Source organism: Anabrus simplex, chromosome 6 (genome assembly GCF_040414725.1).
Source record: "Anabrus simplex isolate iqAnaSimp1 chromosome 6, ASM4041472v1, whole genome shotgun sequence".
Taxonomy (NCBI): Eukaryota; Metazoa; Arthropoda; class Insecta; order Orthoptera; family Tettigoniidae; genus Anabrus; species Anabrus simplex.
The window spans coordinates 168,085,957-168,102,530 of record NC_090270.1 but is presented as its reverse complement, the minus strand read 5'-3'; the positions used below and the strand labels follow the sequence as shown (position 1 = coordinate 168,102,530).

At 40.7% G+C, this 16,574-nt stretch overlaps 1 protein-coding gene across 4 annotated transcripts in view; it reads right to left on the bottom strand.

The window, feature by feature from the left end:
• Positions 1-16,574, bottom strand: part of LOC136875615 (uncharacterized) — a 188,412-nt gene that overhangs the window by 16,639 nt on the left and 155,199 nt on the right. For 2 of the 4 annotated variants that reach the window (XR_011018419.1, XM_068228086.1), the window contains 3 exons: positions 16,058-16,116; positions 8,121-8,151; positions 6,960-6,993 (listed from right to left, as the gene is read on the bottom strand). Coding sequence is in view for 2 of the 4 variants with exons in the window: in XM_068228086.1 (XP_068084187.1) it covers positions 6,960-6,993; positions 8,121-8,151; positions 16,058-16,116 (124 nt within the window). In the remaining 2 variants the exon portion in view is untranslated. The remainder of the gene's footprint in view (positions 1-6,959; positions 6,994-8,120; positions 8,152-16,057; positions 16,117-16,574) is intronic. The other 2 variants (XR_011018420.1, XM_068228087.1) reach the window with 2 other exon arrangements.

The following is a 16,574-nucleotide window of genomic DNA, read 5'->3' as shown; positions in this document are numbered from 1 at the left end:
TAGATATAGATAATGTGGAGAGAGTTGGCAAGGTGGGAGGGCACAGGCCCATAAAAGTGTCGCTGCTATCTTCATTGATGGCAGATATAGTGATAAGGAACGCTGGTAATCTACAGTGTGAGAACATTAAGAGAGATTTCGGAAGAGAAGAGAGTAGAAATTTTAAAATTCTTAAGAAACATTTTGTGAAAGCAAAAATTCAGGGATTGAAAGCGTATATTAGTGGTCAGATACTTGTGGTGAGCGACAGGAATTGGACCCGAAAGTGGACAATATCGAAACTGAAATTAATGGATGAGAGTTTGAGGCAAGAAGAAACTAGTAGGGCTGAGAGTTCGAGGCAAAAGAGTTTGAGGCAAGAAGAAATAAGCAGGGCGGAGAGATTGCGACATGAAGAAACTACCAGGAATGATGTGAGGCAAGAAGAAAAAAGCAGGGCTGACAGTTCGAGGCAAGAAGAAACTACCAGGGCTGATGTACATACTGTAAATGAAGGAACACTGAGTAGATGGGGTTCCTGGGAAGAGATCATGAAAAGAGCTGAAGAAAAAGTAAATGCAAGGAGGATGGAAGCAGTCAGGAAATTAATGGACGAACTAGTGTCGGAGGTCTGCGCGAGGGAAGAAAAAGAATCACAGGGGAAGACAAGTGGACAGAATCGGAGCGAGAATAATGGTTTGAGGGAGGAAGCAGAAGTAAGAAGTGCCGTGATCAAAGGGAGAAGCTCGAGTTTGAAGGACCTATGGGACAAAAAAGGAAAAATGGAAGGAATAATTACGAGAAGTAAAAAGTCAAGTAACAGTAGTAAGTAACATAGTTTGCCTATGATGGAGGACAAGATAGGAAGTGTAGTTTATGGTGGTGTCTGTATGTGTGTACTTATTCAAGTAATGGTGCCTGTATGTGTAGTATAATTAGAATTGAAGTGATGGTGTCTTTAAGTAAAAGATGGATGGATCAATTATATGGTATTCATTCATGTGATGATATGACGACTGGATTTGAAGTGTAAGGAATGGAAGGTGATGATGAGGGATGGATGATAAGAGAGGTAACGAAGCTTAAATGGTATTGATGTTAAGAAAGGTAGCGTAGTTTAGATGGTATTTATTTAATTGATGGTGCCTGTATATATGGATGAAAGATAAGAGAGGTAACGAGGTGATAAGGTGTTTAAGTGTATTGTAATTGTATGGTATTTATTTAAGGTCTTTAGGTACAAAATGGATGAATTGTGGAGTCGATAGATGGATGATAAGAGAGGTAGCGAAGTTTAGATGAGGGATAGATATGAGGAGAGGTAAAGAAGTTTAGATGGTATTATTCAAGTGATGGTGTCAGTATATCTAATTGTTGAAGTAATCGTGGCCTGGAAAATGATGGATGGCTGTGGAGTTCGATAGATGGATGATGTGTAGTATAATTGTTATTGAAGTGATGGTGTTTTTAGGTAAAAGATGGATAGATTAATTGTACGGTATTTATCCAAGTGATGATATGACGACTGGATTGGAAGTATCAAGAGGGATGATGATAAGAGAGGTAGTGAAGTTTATATGGTATAGATGATGAGAGAGGTAGTGAAGTTTAGATGGTATTTATCCAAGTGATGGTGTCTGTATATATGGACGAAGGATAAGAAAGGTTACGAGGTGATAAGGTGTTTTTATGTGTATTGTAATAGTATGGTATTTATTCAAGTGTTTTTAGGTATAAGATGGATGAATTGTAGAGTTCGATAGATGAATGATAAGAGAGGTAGTGAATGTTTTGATGATGGATGGAACGAAGTTTAGATGGTAATTATGCAAGCGATGGTGTCTGTATGTGTATGGTTTGTGGAGTTCGATAGATGGATGATAAGAAAGGTAGTGAAGTTTAGATGGAGGACTCTAATTGAAGTGTCAAATATGAAAGGTGATGATGGATGGATGATAAGAGAGACAGCACAGTTTAATATGGTATTGATAAGTGATGCACTAATTAAGGGTAGATCGGTAAGCAAAATTGGTTGTATCTGATTATTTAAATTAGATTAAGAATGGCTGCATAAGACGAGCAGGAACAGATAAGTAGTGTAGTGATAAATTTGCAACGTGTGCAGAGTACGTTGTAGCAGAATGTGTGTGCAACGGAAGTAAGGAATCAGCAACTCAGAGGGAGTCAAGTAGAGGAAATGTAGGAGGAATGGAATGTGCAAAGGTTCGCGTGTTTACTCAGCAGGGGCACGAAGGTCTGTGACATATACAATCCAGCTTAAATTGCATATCCTGGGAAAACAATAGAAATATTGTTCTATTCATATTTGTTCATTCCGTACATTTTTTTTCCTTTTTCTGTACAACACACAGAGTGTGATATGTTTTTTTTTTTTTTTTACAGTTCATAGAGTGTGATTCTGGGAAAACAATAGAAATATTGTTCTACTCATTTTTGTTCATTCCGTACATTATTTTCTTTTCTTTTTTGTACAGCACATAGAGTGTGATATGTATTTTTTTTCTTTTTTTACAGTTCATAGAGTGTGAATTTTGGCTTAGGTTGGACATTGTTATTTTCTCTTTAACGGATCAAATAGGTATTCTTACTGTAGATCTCAGAAATAACAATAATAATAATAATAATAATAATAATAATAATAATAATAATAATAATAATAATAAAGTAAGCGGAAGCAATGCCAAGACTCAGGTAAAGGTTCCGTGATTGCCAACCCACGTTCCCAAGTTTCGAGACCCTGCTGGTACCCCTTTTAGTCGCCTCTTACGGCAGGCAGGGTATACCATGGGTGTTATTCTACCGCTCCATCCACAGGGGGACAGCTTCAGCTCCATTGGGAGTAAACACTCAAAGTTCGTGTGGAGATACCGAATCCATAACTTGTGTACGGATTCTGTAGCATAAAATTTTTGCAGCCAGCCGATACCGAAAGGTACCGACAGCAATAGGACGAATGTCACCACATTTCTTCTTCAAAACGGTGAATGAGGCACCAAAAAATAGTGGGCGAAGTTCCAAAGGGACTCTACCAGAGATGATGTCAAGCAAACCACGAAACGATCTTATGAGTTGAATCAAGCTCTCGATATTTGAGGTGAGGTGATTGCTGTTTTAAGAGGAAGGCAAGTCAGAGAGAAAAATGGAAGGGATCTGACACTTCGTAAAATGGAGGTATCGGAGGAAGAAATATAAGGGTCACGGAGGGCGTGAAAGTGAAAGAATCCCTAGGCCTCCATACGGAATTCCGTCGGCGTCGGACAAGGGTTGACCAAGATACGTCGGGCAGGAGAAGAGTTGTTGGGAGTGTTAGGGAAAGCGAAAAGTAGGACAGCAGAGGGTGGGAATGGAATAACAAATGTGTTTTGGAAAGAAGCAGTAAAAAATAGTCCGATGAGGGCGAGTACAGTCAAGTTATTTAATAACGGATTCGAAGGTGCCATATTTCCGAAGGAGTGCCAAAAAAGTATCGTATGTCCTATCTATAAAAAAAAGGAACAAAGAATAATTCTGGTAATTACAGGACGCCTTGAGCAAGGTGTATACGGGCATATTAGCGAACCGGTTGAAAAACTGGGCGGAAGAGTTTTCCAAACTATCGATTTACCAGAGTGGATTTAGGAAGGGACGGAGGACGATGGATAATGAAATGATAGTTAAGAAAATAATAGAAAAAAATATGTTGAAGGAAAGAAGAAATGTGTATATAGCAGCGGTGGATTTTAAAAAGGCCTTGATACAGTGAGTAGGAGGGCGCTTTTGAGGGGATTGGGGAGGGTGAGAATTCAAAAAATGAGAAGCGCGATGGAGGCCATATACGAGGAAGTGCATTATACAGTAGCATTAGAATAGAGGAAAGGGTTGTAAGTTGTTTAAATGAGTCAAATATAGGGTTGAAACAGGGTTGTAAGTTATCTCCAATTCTATTTTTGATATTTACAAATGACACATTAGGCGGTCATGGGGAGGAAAATGGGCTTGTCCTGTATTAGAACAAGAAATCCCAGGCTTGATATTTGCAGATGATGTCTTATTGATGACGCTGACAGGAGGGGGCTTACACAAATGTGTAAATGAGGTATCAGACTATGCTAGTAAATGGTACCGGTAGTTGAGAATAACTAGCAATAAGACAAAGGTGGTGGTAAGCGGGAAAAGTAGGAAAATGAAGGCGAAAAGGTAAAAGAGTAACAAAATGAAAGGCAAAGAGGAGACTGATAAACTAGAGTATTTGGGTATTTTTATAAGTAGGAATTGTAAATGATCCGAACAAATTAAGCAGCACTTTCAGGTATAAGGACATTGGAAAAAAAATTCCCGGTTATTGACTATAATATTCAGAGAATGGTGTTTAAAGCAGTGGTAGTAAGTAGGGAGTTATATGGAGCAGAAATATGGGGGATTGTAAGAGAACGTGAAACACTAAATTAGATAGTTAGCTGATTTAGTAAAATTGTAATGGGCTTACCCAATTGCACGGCTAATGCAGCTGCTAGAGTTATGTGTAATGAGTACATAGAGGTCGAGAGTGTTGAGTTATTGGAGAAGATTAAAAGAAAGTTGGGGGTGGCCTACTTCTGCAGACGGCTTACCAGCACTTGTTGAAAGTGTGCAAGGAAACTCGAATGGAGAGTGATATTTTTGTTTTTATAATTTTGTTTTAGTTTTTTGTTGATATAAATAAGAAGTGAACATGGAGAGGCACTCATATCAGCATCAGATTACCAAAGTCTCCCCGCACAGTTGGTTGCGCTGAGTGGCGGAAGGGAGAGAGATGTGTCAGAGTGTGTGTCCTAGGACAGTGAGAGCTGAGCTGCCTGACTCAACGGAATAAAAGCTGGGGGCAAGTGGAAAGCAGTTGGAATAAGTCATGCTGAGAGGAGATACCAAAGCTCCTCACTGCAGGTTATCTGTGGGTGGTGGGGAAAAGTGGAAGAGGAGTGGAGACCTGAGTAAGCACAAGATGGTCACGTACAGAGTAATGACTTTAAGGATGGAATAAGAGTACATGCCCGAAGTTGCAGGTCATCCGCGACGCAGGGTGGGAGGTAACACCCACGCTGATGCACGCCTAGAGTAAGAAGACATTTTGCATTTATACCTATTTTTAAAAAATTTGTTATATTTTCTATTAAGATGTAGTAGGGGCAAGTATGTATAGATCTGAAGGAAAATAAAGGTATTACTCTACTTTACCCTACACATTACTTGATTTATTTCTTGTTATTATCGCATTCTCCCTTTCCGCTTCCGTTCCATCCTCTTTTTAGACATTTTGGGACACTCTTTATCGTCTTTTCCTCCTGATCTTTATTTCTCTTTCCTTGCTGATCTTCTAAACTCAAACTTCTTTCTCTACCCAATATCTCGCTTCTTATTCTTTCTTCTCGTTCTCCCTTTCCTCTTCCACGTACCTGCTCCCTGCCGAGAGAACTCGCCAGTTCTTAACTTTTTCCTTCCACCTGTGACGGTATAATAATTTCGTGTGGCTATTTCTAGCCGAGAGCAACCCTTGTAAGGTAGACCCTCCGATGAGGGTGGGCGGCATCTGCCATGTATAGGTAACTGCGTGTTATTGTGGTGGAGGATAGTGTTATGTACCTGTGACGGTTGACCGCTAGTATCCTAAGTGCGCTGCCCTGGACTTTATCCTCTCCCGTGCTGCCGCTTCCTGCATCGTCATCGCCATCCGTCCTCTCTGCAACATTCCTTTCACCGTGACTCGCCATCAGACACCCTTCTTGTTTAAGTTTTTCATATATTTCCTGTAACTTAGCTATTGACAACTTTATAGACCATCTTCCACCACCAGTTGTTGACCCCTGATGAACCCTGTCAGTCCTTGCCGCCTTGTTTAAAATTCTAACGTTTTTATTCCCTTCACTGTCCATGTCTCTTTTCATGCACACTTTCTCACTTTGTAAACTCCCTGTGTTTCTCACCACAATATCGGCCATCAAAGTGGATAATAAGTTGGCCTTTATTGGCCTATGCCCTTTTACTTTCTTCACTCGTTCCACATCGTTAATGTCCACTTCACTGAAATTAATCTTCATTTTATTTTGGATCACCTTCACCACCGTATACATTAAATCCATCTTATATACATTTCTTCATTTCCTTTATCTCATTCGACTGGTCCCTTATCATTTCTTTAACTTGGTCCATTTGACATGGCTCTTTAACCACCTCGTTAATGCTTCGATTTCAACCCAACCGATGGCGCCGCCTGGTCCAGGGCCTCGGTTCATTTCCACACATCCGGTGATTAACAGAACTGCCACCAGTGCCTCTTCCCTCACACTCTCCATATCTCCCTTACTCTCCATTCTCCTTTTCACTTTTCACTTCATGCTACTCTGCCATCTTCCAATTACTGCTTGATATTATTCTACTGAAATACCCATATCTCGACACTAGTCGTTCAGCACATCCGCTGTCTCTGCTTGCTTAAGCTCGACTGGAAATGAAATATAGCTGTCAAATACTCCTAATTGGTATGTTAAATATCACAAACGCTAATAAAGAGGAAATATTTATTTCAATATTACAAAACAAAAAAATGGTGGGTAATGGAAAAATTCTGACTTCATTTCTGAAATCAGCAGATGTAAATGCATAAGAATCATCTGATTTTTTAACAAAACCATTGTTGACCAGTATAATTTTTCAAGGAAGGTCGGATAGGGAAGGTGAAGGGAAGTGACCTGCCTTCGGTAAATAGAAGAAAACATCAAGCTCAACTTAATGTATCGTAGGTGTCGTGCATATCTTATTCCCGTGAAAAAGTAAGCGAGAAGTTATGGGTACAGAAGTGTGTAAAAACTCCTTTGCTTTCAAAGAAATTGCGATTTTATAAGAATGACGGGAAAGGTGGGACACTATTCTTTTTGTGAGCCTGAACATTCCATGCTTGTGGAGAGCCTTTAATGAGGGTTGGACACTTAGTCATAGATACTTACTCGTTTACTGGCACAAGGACATTCACGTGTCTTTCTGAAAGAGAAGAAAACATATTTGTCTATAATAATAATAATAATAATAATAATAATAATAATAATAATAATAATAATAATAATAATAAATAATTTATTCAATTAGTTTTCAAGTCCATGTTACATCCAATGATTCTACGCATTTATATACACAGTTTTTGCACACCATTTACGGCACCAGGACCGCCTCCATCTGGTCCATCATTCTTTGTAAGTCCTCCGTCCACAACTCGTTATCCAAGTTGCCTCGCCTGAAGTCGATTAGCACACTCTCACACGTTCTTCTTAGTACAATGGTCTGTAGGTAGGCCTGTAGCTGTTTGCTCACTTCCAATTTGTCCATGTGCTTCTTAAACAAGTTGGTAACTAGCCCGTCCCACGTTATTACCACAGGGACCATCGTTACCTTGGCTCCATTGTACATAAGTGAGAGTTTGTGACCGTTAGGTACAACGTTGTTCGTATTTTATTTTCCAGGAACCAGGCTCCACATTGGATGTCAGTGGCGTCGTATTTGTAGCGACATTTGAAGCAGATGTAATGTTATATCACACTTGTCCACGTCCGTTCATGAAATGGAAGTCTGCCATCTATTCTTTAGAAAACGTGTGAGGAACCAAGATAATTATTTATTCAAAAGCCGCTACAAATAAAATACACTGCTGACATCCAGTGTGGAGCCTGGTGCCAGGAATAAAAAGTATAAATATAGGCCTAGTCGTAATGGTTACAAATGTGGTTACGTAATATCTGGGTAACAATTGGATCCCGAAGCTATGTTTATTACTGTTTTTCCTCGTTTCACTCTCCTGTAAACACCGCTGTAGTTTGTACCTATAATTTTGAAATATTCTCCATATACTCGCTACTTGCTGGATGTATAATTCCCCTCTTCACTTTCCTTCAATTTCCTCTTCCACATTCTCCTGAAAATGTTATATAGTTGTTTGCGAGTATTTATAGGTTTCAGATAAAATATATTTTATGTCTTTTCGTCATGTTTCCTATTTCGTTGTATAATCCAATCTTTATTCAGTTCAACATTTCTGATATGCCATAACATTACTTTAGAAGCATCATATTCTACTATATATACGGATTAGTTGACCCAGGTAATTACTGTCTTACCTTGTCTTATGCTCCAGTCCACGTCTTGGATCTGGAAACATATATTTCTATGTTATTGAAAGTGAATTACAAATATTCAATCAATGTATAGTGAATAAAAGAAAGAATGAGCACATCGTATTTTATGTTCCTGGCATAATTATTATCAAAATATAACCCGTCCCAATTTAAGTACATACCTTGTTGATACTAGCAAGAAAATATTACATATGAAATAGGAGAAAAGTATTATTGCGAGGAATTTATACAATACTTTCAGTGGCTGTACATGCTTCATGTTCATGAAAATTGCAACACCATGGAGGATTATTGAAGCATATGAAGCTCACAGTACATGCAAAGCAGGGTATGAAATGTAAGTGATGAGATTGGCGGAATGATTTTACATTCCAGAACCCGGCTGTATTATGTAGACTGCCATTTTAGGCGTAGAATAGAATACCGTATTTATTTGTCATGTACAGAATAACCCAAAATGACACATGATGCAATAAAAAATGAAGTAACTAACTGCAATAAGAGAAAATTTACAGATAAATACAAATTTACACATACGTACAAATATAGGTACGTTACATCTTCTACAGATATGATACACACTGCGGACTATACACATAATCATTCACACATCATTTACACAGTATCAAGGCTCCACCCCTGAGAAGGGCTTTCCGTATTGCAGCAGAAGAGTGATGAAAAATGTCAAGTGACCCTTCTAGCTTCTAGGCTTCATGAACCGAGAATTTTAGTGTGGAACATTTCTATTTTGGCAAGTGGAATGTAAATTTCTGCCTTGTTCGCCTGCTTAGAACATGAAGTGGAATCAACCCCAGTATAGCCGGCCAGTCCACTTGGTTGCCGGACAATTGCGGTCGCCGGACATTTGCGATCACTGAGATAAAGTTGTGCCCACTCACACAAATTCCCTAGTTGTCACAGGACATTTGCGGTCACTGTAGCAGAGGATGGGCCTCATTAGCTTAATCTCGGGGTATCCCCGCTATCCTGCCTGAGCACCTGCTCGCTCCTTGCAGGTCAACATTTTTCTCTCGCGGGAATTATTTAGAGATTGATATCTTCAGCCACGAACACCATTCTATACCGAAACTTCCTGGTGTGAATACTGTATTTACTATTGTGTGCTGTAATGGAGTTGACAGTTACTAATCAGGGATATCGTTGTGCACTTTACAAAGTTTATATGTAGAGAAAGTATAGGGAGATTCAACCTGGTATCGTCTCCTGGGTGTGTCTGAAGGAGAAGAAAAAGTGTAAAGGACGGCTGAGTACAAGAGGCGAAGATATACACTGACTGACAGTGACAATGCAACACCAAGGAGGAGTGGTTCGAAAGGGATGAAAGTTGGGGAAAAAACAGAGACGGCACGGATGAATAATTGATGTTTATTTCAAACCGATATGCAGGTTACACAAAGCGCACGGCATTGACTCAATAGGATGTAGGACCACCGCGAGCGGCGATGCACGCAGAAACACGTCGAGGTACAGAGTCAATAAGAGTGCGGATGGTGTCCTGAGGGATGGTTCTCCATTATCTGTCAACCATTTGCCACAGTTGGTCGTCCGTACGAGGCTGGGGCAGAGTTTGCAAACGGCGTCCAATGAGATCCCACACGTAATCGATTGGTGAGAGATCCGGAGAGTACGCTGGCCACGGAAGCATCTGTACACCTCGTAGAGCCTGTTGGGAGATGCGAGCAGTGTGTGGGCGGGCATTATCCTGCTGAAACAGAGCATTGGGCAGCCCCTGAAGGTACGGGAGTGCCACCGGCCGCAGCACATGCTGCACGTAGCGGTGGGCATTTAATGTGCATTGAATACGCACTAGAGGTGACGTGGAATCATACGCAATAGCGCCCCAAACCATGATGCCGCGTTGTCTAGCGGTAGGGCGCTCCACAGTTACTGCCGGATTTGACCTTTCTCCACGCCGACGCCACACTCGTCTGCGGTGACTATCACTGACAGAACAGAAGCGTGACTCATCGGAGAACACGACGTTCCGCCATTCCCTCATCCAAGTCGCTCTAGCCCGGCACCATGCCAGGCGTGCACGTCTATGCTGTGCAGTCAATGGTAGTCTTCTGAGCGGACGCCGGGAGTGCAGGCCTCCTTCAACCAATCGACGGGAAATTGTTCTGGTCGATATTGGAACAGCCAGGGTGTCTTGCACATGCTGAAGAATGGCGGTTGACGTGGCGTGCGGGGCTGCCACCGCTTGGCGGCGGATGCGCCGATCCTCGCGTGCTGACGTCACTCGGGCTGCGCCTGGACCCCTTGCACGTGCCACATGTCCCTGCGCCAACCATCTTCGCCACAGGCGCTGCACCGTGGACACATCCCTATGGGTATCGGCTGCGATTTGACGAAGCGACCAACCTGCCCTTCTCAGCCCGATCACCATACCCCTCGTAAAGTCGTCTGTCTGCTGGAAATGCCTCCGTTGACGGCGGCCTGGCATTCTTAGCTATACACGTGTCCTGTGGCACACGCCAACACGTTCTACAATGACTGTCGGCCGAGAAATCACGGTACGAAGTGGGCCATTCGCCAACGCCGTGTCCCATTTATCGTTCGCTACGTGCGCAGCACAGCGGCGCATTTCACATCATGAGCATACTTCAGTGACGTCAGTCTACCCTGCAATTGGCATAAAGTTCTGACCACTCCTTCTTGGTGTTGCATTTGCTCTGTCAGTCAGTGTACTTCAGACCGTCTTTCATCAGTGTGGACCACCTGAAGAAGCGGCCTTCACAGTGATAAAGCAGGTTCACGAAGCAAAGAAGAGAACAAGAGAAGAAGCGACTCCACTATCACAGATTTACGTGCAGAAGTTGGGTGATCTGCATAACAGGGGCTACGACTTTGTCACTGATATGCCAGCTCAAGAAACTTTAAAAATAACAATGCGTCGGCAACGAAATCATGCACGCGGACTTCAAGTAGAGCCAAAAACAAGTGCTCAGATAATTCTTAATGAAGAGGCGTTAAGGATGAATAATGGCAGCCCGTATCTTTTAGCTGACGACGGCATGCGAGAAAGAATTATAATGTTTAGTACCGAAAAAGGTAGAGAAAGTCTTAGGCATTGTGCGCAATTTTTTATGGATGACACGTTCAAGATCAAACAGTTCGCCCCGATATACACCATTCACGCAGACTTTGGAGGTCGGAGTGATGAAAGCAACGTTTGTCCAGTCGTCTTTGCGCTCCTGCCTAATAAAACGGAAGAAACTTATAATCGTTTCTTTTAATTTATCCTGGACGCGGTTTCCCAATGGAATTCTAAGAAAATCACTATTGACTTCGAAGCAGCGCTGAAAATGGTTTTCCGTGGTTTCCCATTTTCACACCAGGCAAATGCTGGGGCTGTACCTTAATTAAGGCCATGGCCGCTTCCTTCCAACTCTTAAGCCTTTCCTATCCCATCGTCGCCATAAGACCTATCTGTGTCGGTGCGACGTAAAGCCCCTAGCAAAAAAACGATATCAGCCCTACGAGAAGACTTCTTAGTATTTCCGTCAGCACAGTTAAGTGGTTGTATTGTTCACATGAAGCAATGTCTGTAGAGAAAAGTACAAGAACTTGGCCTGACGGGCGACTACGAGGAGAACGATGATATACGTCTCCACATCCGAATGTGCGCTGCTCTCACATTTTTGAAGCCAGATGACGTCAGTGAGGGATGGGTGGTGATACATTCTCAGGCTCCTTCTACAGAAAAACGTAGGTACTGACCAGTGGCGTATGCTGGTGTCAAGACGTGGGCTACCACTAGACTTAGGCTACCCCTTTTCGATAGTTGGTTTAGGGAACATCAAACCTTAAGCATTTTGAGCTGCAGCCAACAGCCAACGGAGTTGCCCGCTGTGTTGTCAAGGCTGCTTCACAAGCTACTGCCCTGGCCTCTGCCACCGCCAATACTCAACACCTGATCAATCGAGTTGGTAGTCTAAGGTTTAGCAAATTGAAGTCCAGCTTTGAGGCTAAATAGATAGAATGCTTGTCTTTGGTCCGACGGCCCCGGTTCAATTTTCAGAATCAACCCCCTCATAGTGTTAATTCCCCTGACTTGGGAACTGGGTGTTTATGACGTCTTCGCCATTCATTTTATCCTTATTAGGTCACCACCAAGCCTATGTAGATGCCATGCACTATTATTATTATTATTATTATTATTATTATTATTATTATTATTATTATTATTATTATTATTAACATCATCACAATCGTTAAATAACAATGTTGAATTTTACAGCGGTCGTACCCATCGTTCAATGGTTAATTATCTTCCTCGGAAGATCAGTGGAGGTGTCCGACCCATGATCACGGGTTCGATTCCAACCAACAAAAGAGAACACTAAACCTGAAAGATTGCGTTTCATTTTAGCAGATCTACCAATAAAAAGAAAGCTATATTACTCCTATAACAGCAGCCCTGCAGTGTCTTCCTACAAGGACGTAGAAGTAAACGGGAGTGAAATACCAGCACTCCGTTATCTATTTTATTTAAGACAGAAGGATGAGGTGAGGAAGTATATACGATGAGTAACTCATGGTGATAGTTAGCAGTAGCGATCTGACGGACCGAAGCCTAGCACAGCTATCCTCCGCCGGTCCCCGCGCCTGTAGGCAGACAGGAGCAAGCCGCGTGAGGCGAGTCGATGGGAAGGGACGAGAGTCTGGGCTGCAATATCAGTCTCCGAAGCCTTGTTCTCAGAAATACGTGCGACGTGTTTTCTCATTCCTTTCAAAGTTTGCAAATGGAACAATGTGTCAGATGCTTACAATATAATGTGCTTTAGATTTCCATCGCTCGCATTTGAGGTTTGGGCTTCACTGATAGCCTTGGTAGCCCTCAGTATACGCCACTGGTACTGACTTCTTCGACTATTTTGTTGACGTATGGCTTGAAAACAGCGAGATACCAATCACTATATGGAGCTGTTACAAAAAGTGACATCGAACAACAAATGATGCAGAGGTATGGCATCACAAGATCAACTCTTTAGTTGGGAATCCACATTCTCGATTCGATGATTTGTTTAAAGAAGGAAGCAGAAGCGACGAACTGCATGTACCTGAAACTGGAGTTCAATCTTGGAGGTAAGAGGAGGAAGACGAAATGAAGAAAGATGACAGAATTTAAAGAACCCTTAAGAAATATGAAGAAACCAGCGACATGAGGTCCTACTTAAAGGCAATTTCTTACATAGAAAAACTAGCGTAATCTTTTTGCTGCTTCAGGTATTCCTAATGTAAAGAGGTACGTACAAAGGAACAAAATTATAAGGACGCTTACCTAAAGCCAACAAAAATGAGTGACCAAGCTTAGTTGTAGCTGATTTTAAACACGCCAAAATTATTTTCATACAATAATTATGCCAGCCCAAAGCCTGGATAACGTATGATAGGTATCAGCGTTTCAAAACATATAATTTACTGTCGACCAAATTATTGTATGTGCTCGAATTTGGAGGCTGTGACCCCTGTGGGCGGGGGACGCACACGAAGAATACATCCACGGTATCCCCTGCCTGTCGTAAGATGCGAGTAAATGGGGCCCCGGGGGCTCACAACTTGGGAGCGTGGGTTGGAAGGATCGAACTTGCCAAGTTGGGGCCAGAAGGCCAGCGTCACAACGGAGCCAGTGAGTCTGGCATTTCTAATTATTTCCCATCCCATTTTCTCCGAAAAATATGTTAATGTGATGTTAGACTACAATAAATAAATAAATAAATAAATAAATAAATAAATAAATAAATAAATAAATAAATAAATAAATAAATAAATAAATTATCGATGGATTAACTTTTGCTTTTGTAGAAATGAAGGACTGGTGCGGAATAAAACAGTGTCTTTTACCTTGGCCTACCTTTAATTATTCCACGATAAATAAATAGGAAACTTTTGAATTAGCCTCTGATATTGTACATAAAAATTCACATTGTGGTGTATTAGAGTTTAAATATCAAATATACGAGCTTGTATATCTGCGTCACCGTTTATATCATGGTAGCCACGGGACCTTTTCGTGGTGGTGGTGGTGGTGGTGATTACTGTTTTTGTGAGAATGTAGAACAGTGCCACCATCCTCCCTTAAAACTAACCAGAAGAAAAGTCCAATAGGTCCGACTCTCTTTCAGGGAAAAAGAAGGGAAAGGCCGCAAAGGACGTGAAAATGTAAGACTGCCTGGGCTTGGCAAACATCATACCGTGGGGGTCGGAAGAGAACAAGATTCGACCAAGAGAGGCTGGATAGGAAATATAATATATTTATTTATCATCTACAGAATTTTATGTTACCAAAAACATGATATGACTTGTTTTTCTCCTTCAGACACACCCAGGTGACGATTTCATTTTGACTTTCACTATACTTTCACATATAACCATTTGCCTTGTTCTGAAAATTATAGTATTGTTCCTATTGCCTTTGTTCAGCTGTCTGACAAAAGAAGCAATTGTCCTTTGATTGAATATTTGGCCAACTGAAAGATGTAAGATGGAATTTTGATCTACTGAAGCTAGATTTTTGATGAGGTTCCATAAATACAGTACTTTGAAGAAGATTTCCCCACAGTAATAGTAAGTGGGTGCCATTTTCACTTTTGTCAGTGTCTGTGGAGAACTGTTCAAAAACAGGCTTTGCCTCCCAGTGGATACAAGATGTAAATGTGAGACATCATGTAAGAATGTGTGCTGCAATAACCTATTTACCAGTTAAATATGTGGTTGGAAATTCAGAGCGATTCGCCGAAACAGGATAAACTTACAGAAATGTATACATAATTCGTTTACCATTGGCTTCAGCCGTTTCTCGAAATGTGGAACTACCATAAACTGGTGCATCGCACGATCAAACCTGCTGACGGATGGAATTCACAACTGAGCAAACTAGTGAGCCACCCGCATGCAAATATACGTGAATGAATAACGACATTGATCACAGAGCCAAAGGACAGTGACTTATCTCTACTCAGATCTCATTTAAATTTGGCAGGGGGAAACGAAGGAGGGAGTATACGTATTTATTTATTTAGTATTAATCAGATACAGGTAAGAAATACTCAATTTTACACTGGTTATATAAGTATATAGAATATTAACAGTAAGAAAACAACCAATAATATTTAAAAAAGAGGGGACTTTACATTTACAATTTCTTTAGAAATTAAGTAATAAGAAATAAACGGGGAAAGAACAGACATAACCATGTGCATGTCACTAGTAACGTTTTGGCCAAATTGAAAGAATTACCCTTATTCCGAATGACTATGACTATGACCAACTGTTTTAATCCATAAGTTTAGATTTTCAATAAACAACGATCACGCCAGAATGTTAAACTCTGCCGATACTAAGCATGGACGAAGTGTGAAGGAAAATAGAGAAGTGTATTTGATAGCTTCTGCACGCAACTAGAACAGCCTCACATCAGACTGGACGCAATAGCTACTAATTCTTTTCCTGTACGAAACCATATCGTACGCATCTGCCACTAAATTGAAGGACAGGTGCAGTATATGTTCGATCCTTCGAAGAATAATACCATCAGATGAAGAGAAGACAGCTCCAATGAGGTTGTTTAGTTAACATTTAAAAAGCAGTGAAGTAATGATTATTCTGGGTGATTATTATTTCCGTGCATTATATTGAACATGTAATAATACATTTAACCGTGTGCATCGTTATCGAGTTAGAGTGGTATGTCATAGTTAGTTTAAACAACACAAATCATGGTTATTTATCTGCTCAAATTAAGCTATAAATTCTACTCTAAAATTAGCATAATTCAATTTACCTTTCTTTCAGTGATTCATTCCTTTCTGCTATTGTTTTAATATGACTAACACACGTAGAGTTAAATTTCCTGAACAAGAAATACGTCTAATATTTACAGGGTTTATACTTACCCGCCAATTCTTTGCTTGCGTACTTAGCTATTAACTTGACTGTCTCCGGTTCCATTTGGCTGTAAAGAAGTAATATATTTTTTGTCAAGTACAGTTACAAGGAATTCTGATTTGAAATGTACTGAAATTATCGTAAGATGTTGTCCATTTTAATAAGATCTAAGTATTTGTTAAATGAGATAAATTAGTCATATGGGTCCACAGATTTAAGTAAGTTACAAAAGAATTTATACATAATATATCAACGTAGGTAGTTCATTCATCGCCTCTTTTAAACGTATACGTCTACATTTCCCCGTTAATGCTTGATCTCTTACACTTTCTATGCGATATCGTGACACTGACCTTGTGGGTCTCCACAGAAACATGTTATAGTTACATTAATTGTTTAAAAACTAAACAGGGTCTATTTGTCATCTAGTACTCAACTCCAGCCGGATAATACTGACACAGGTAAATTTTGAAACCATCTATAGGCTATGGTACTGTAAATGTATTTGCACAAATGTATACATCA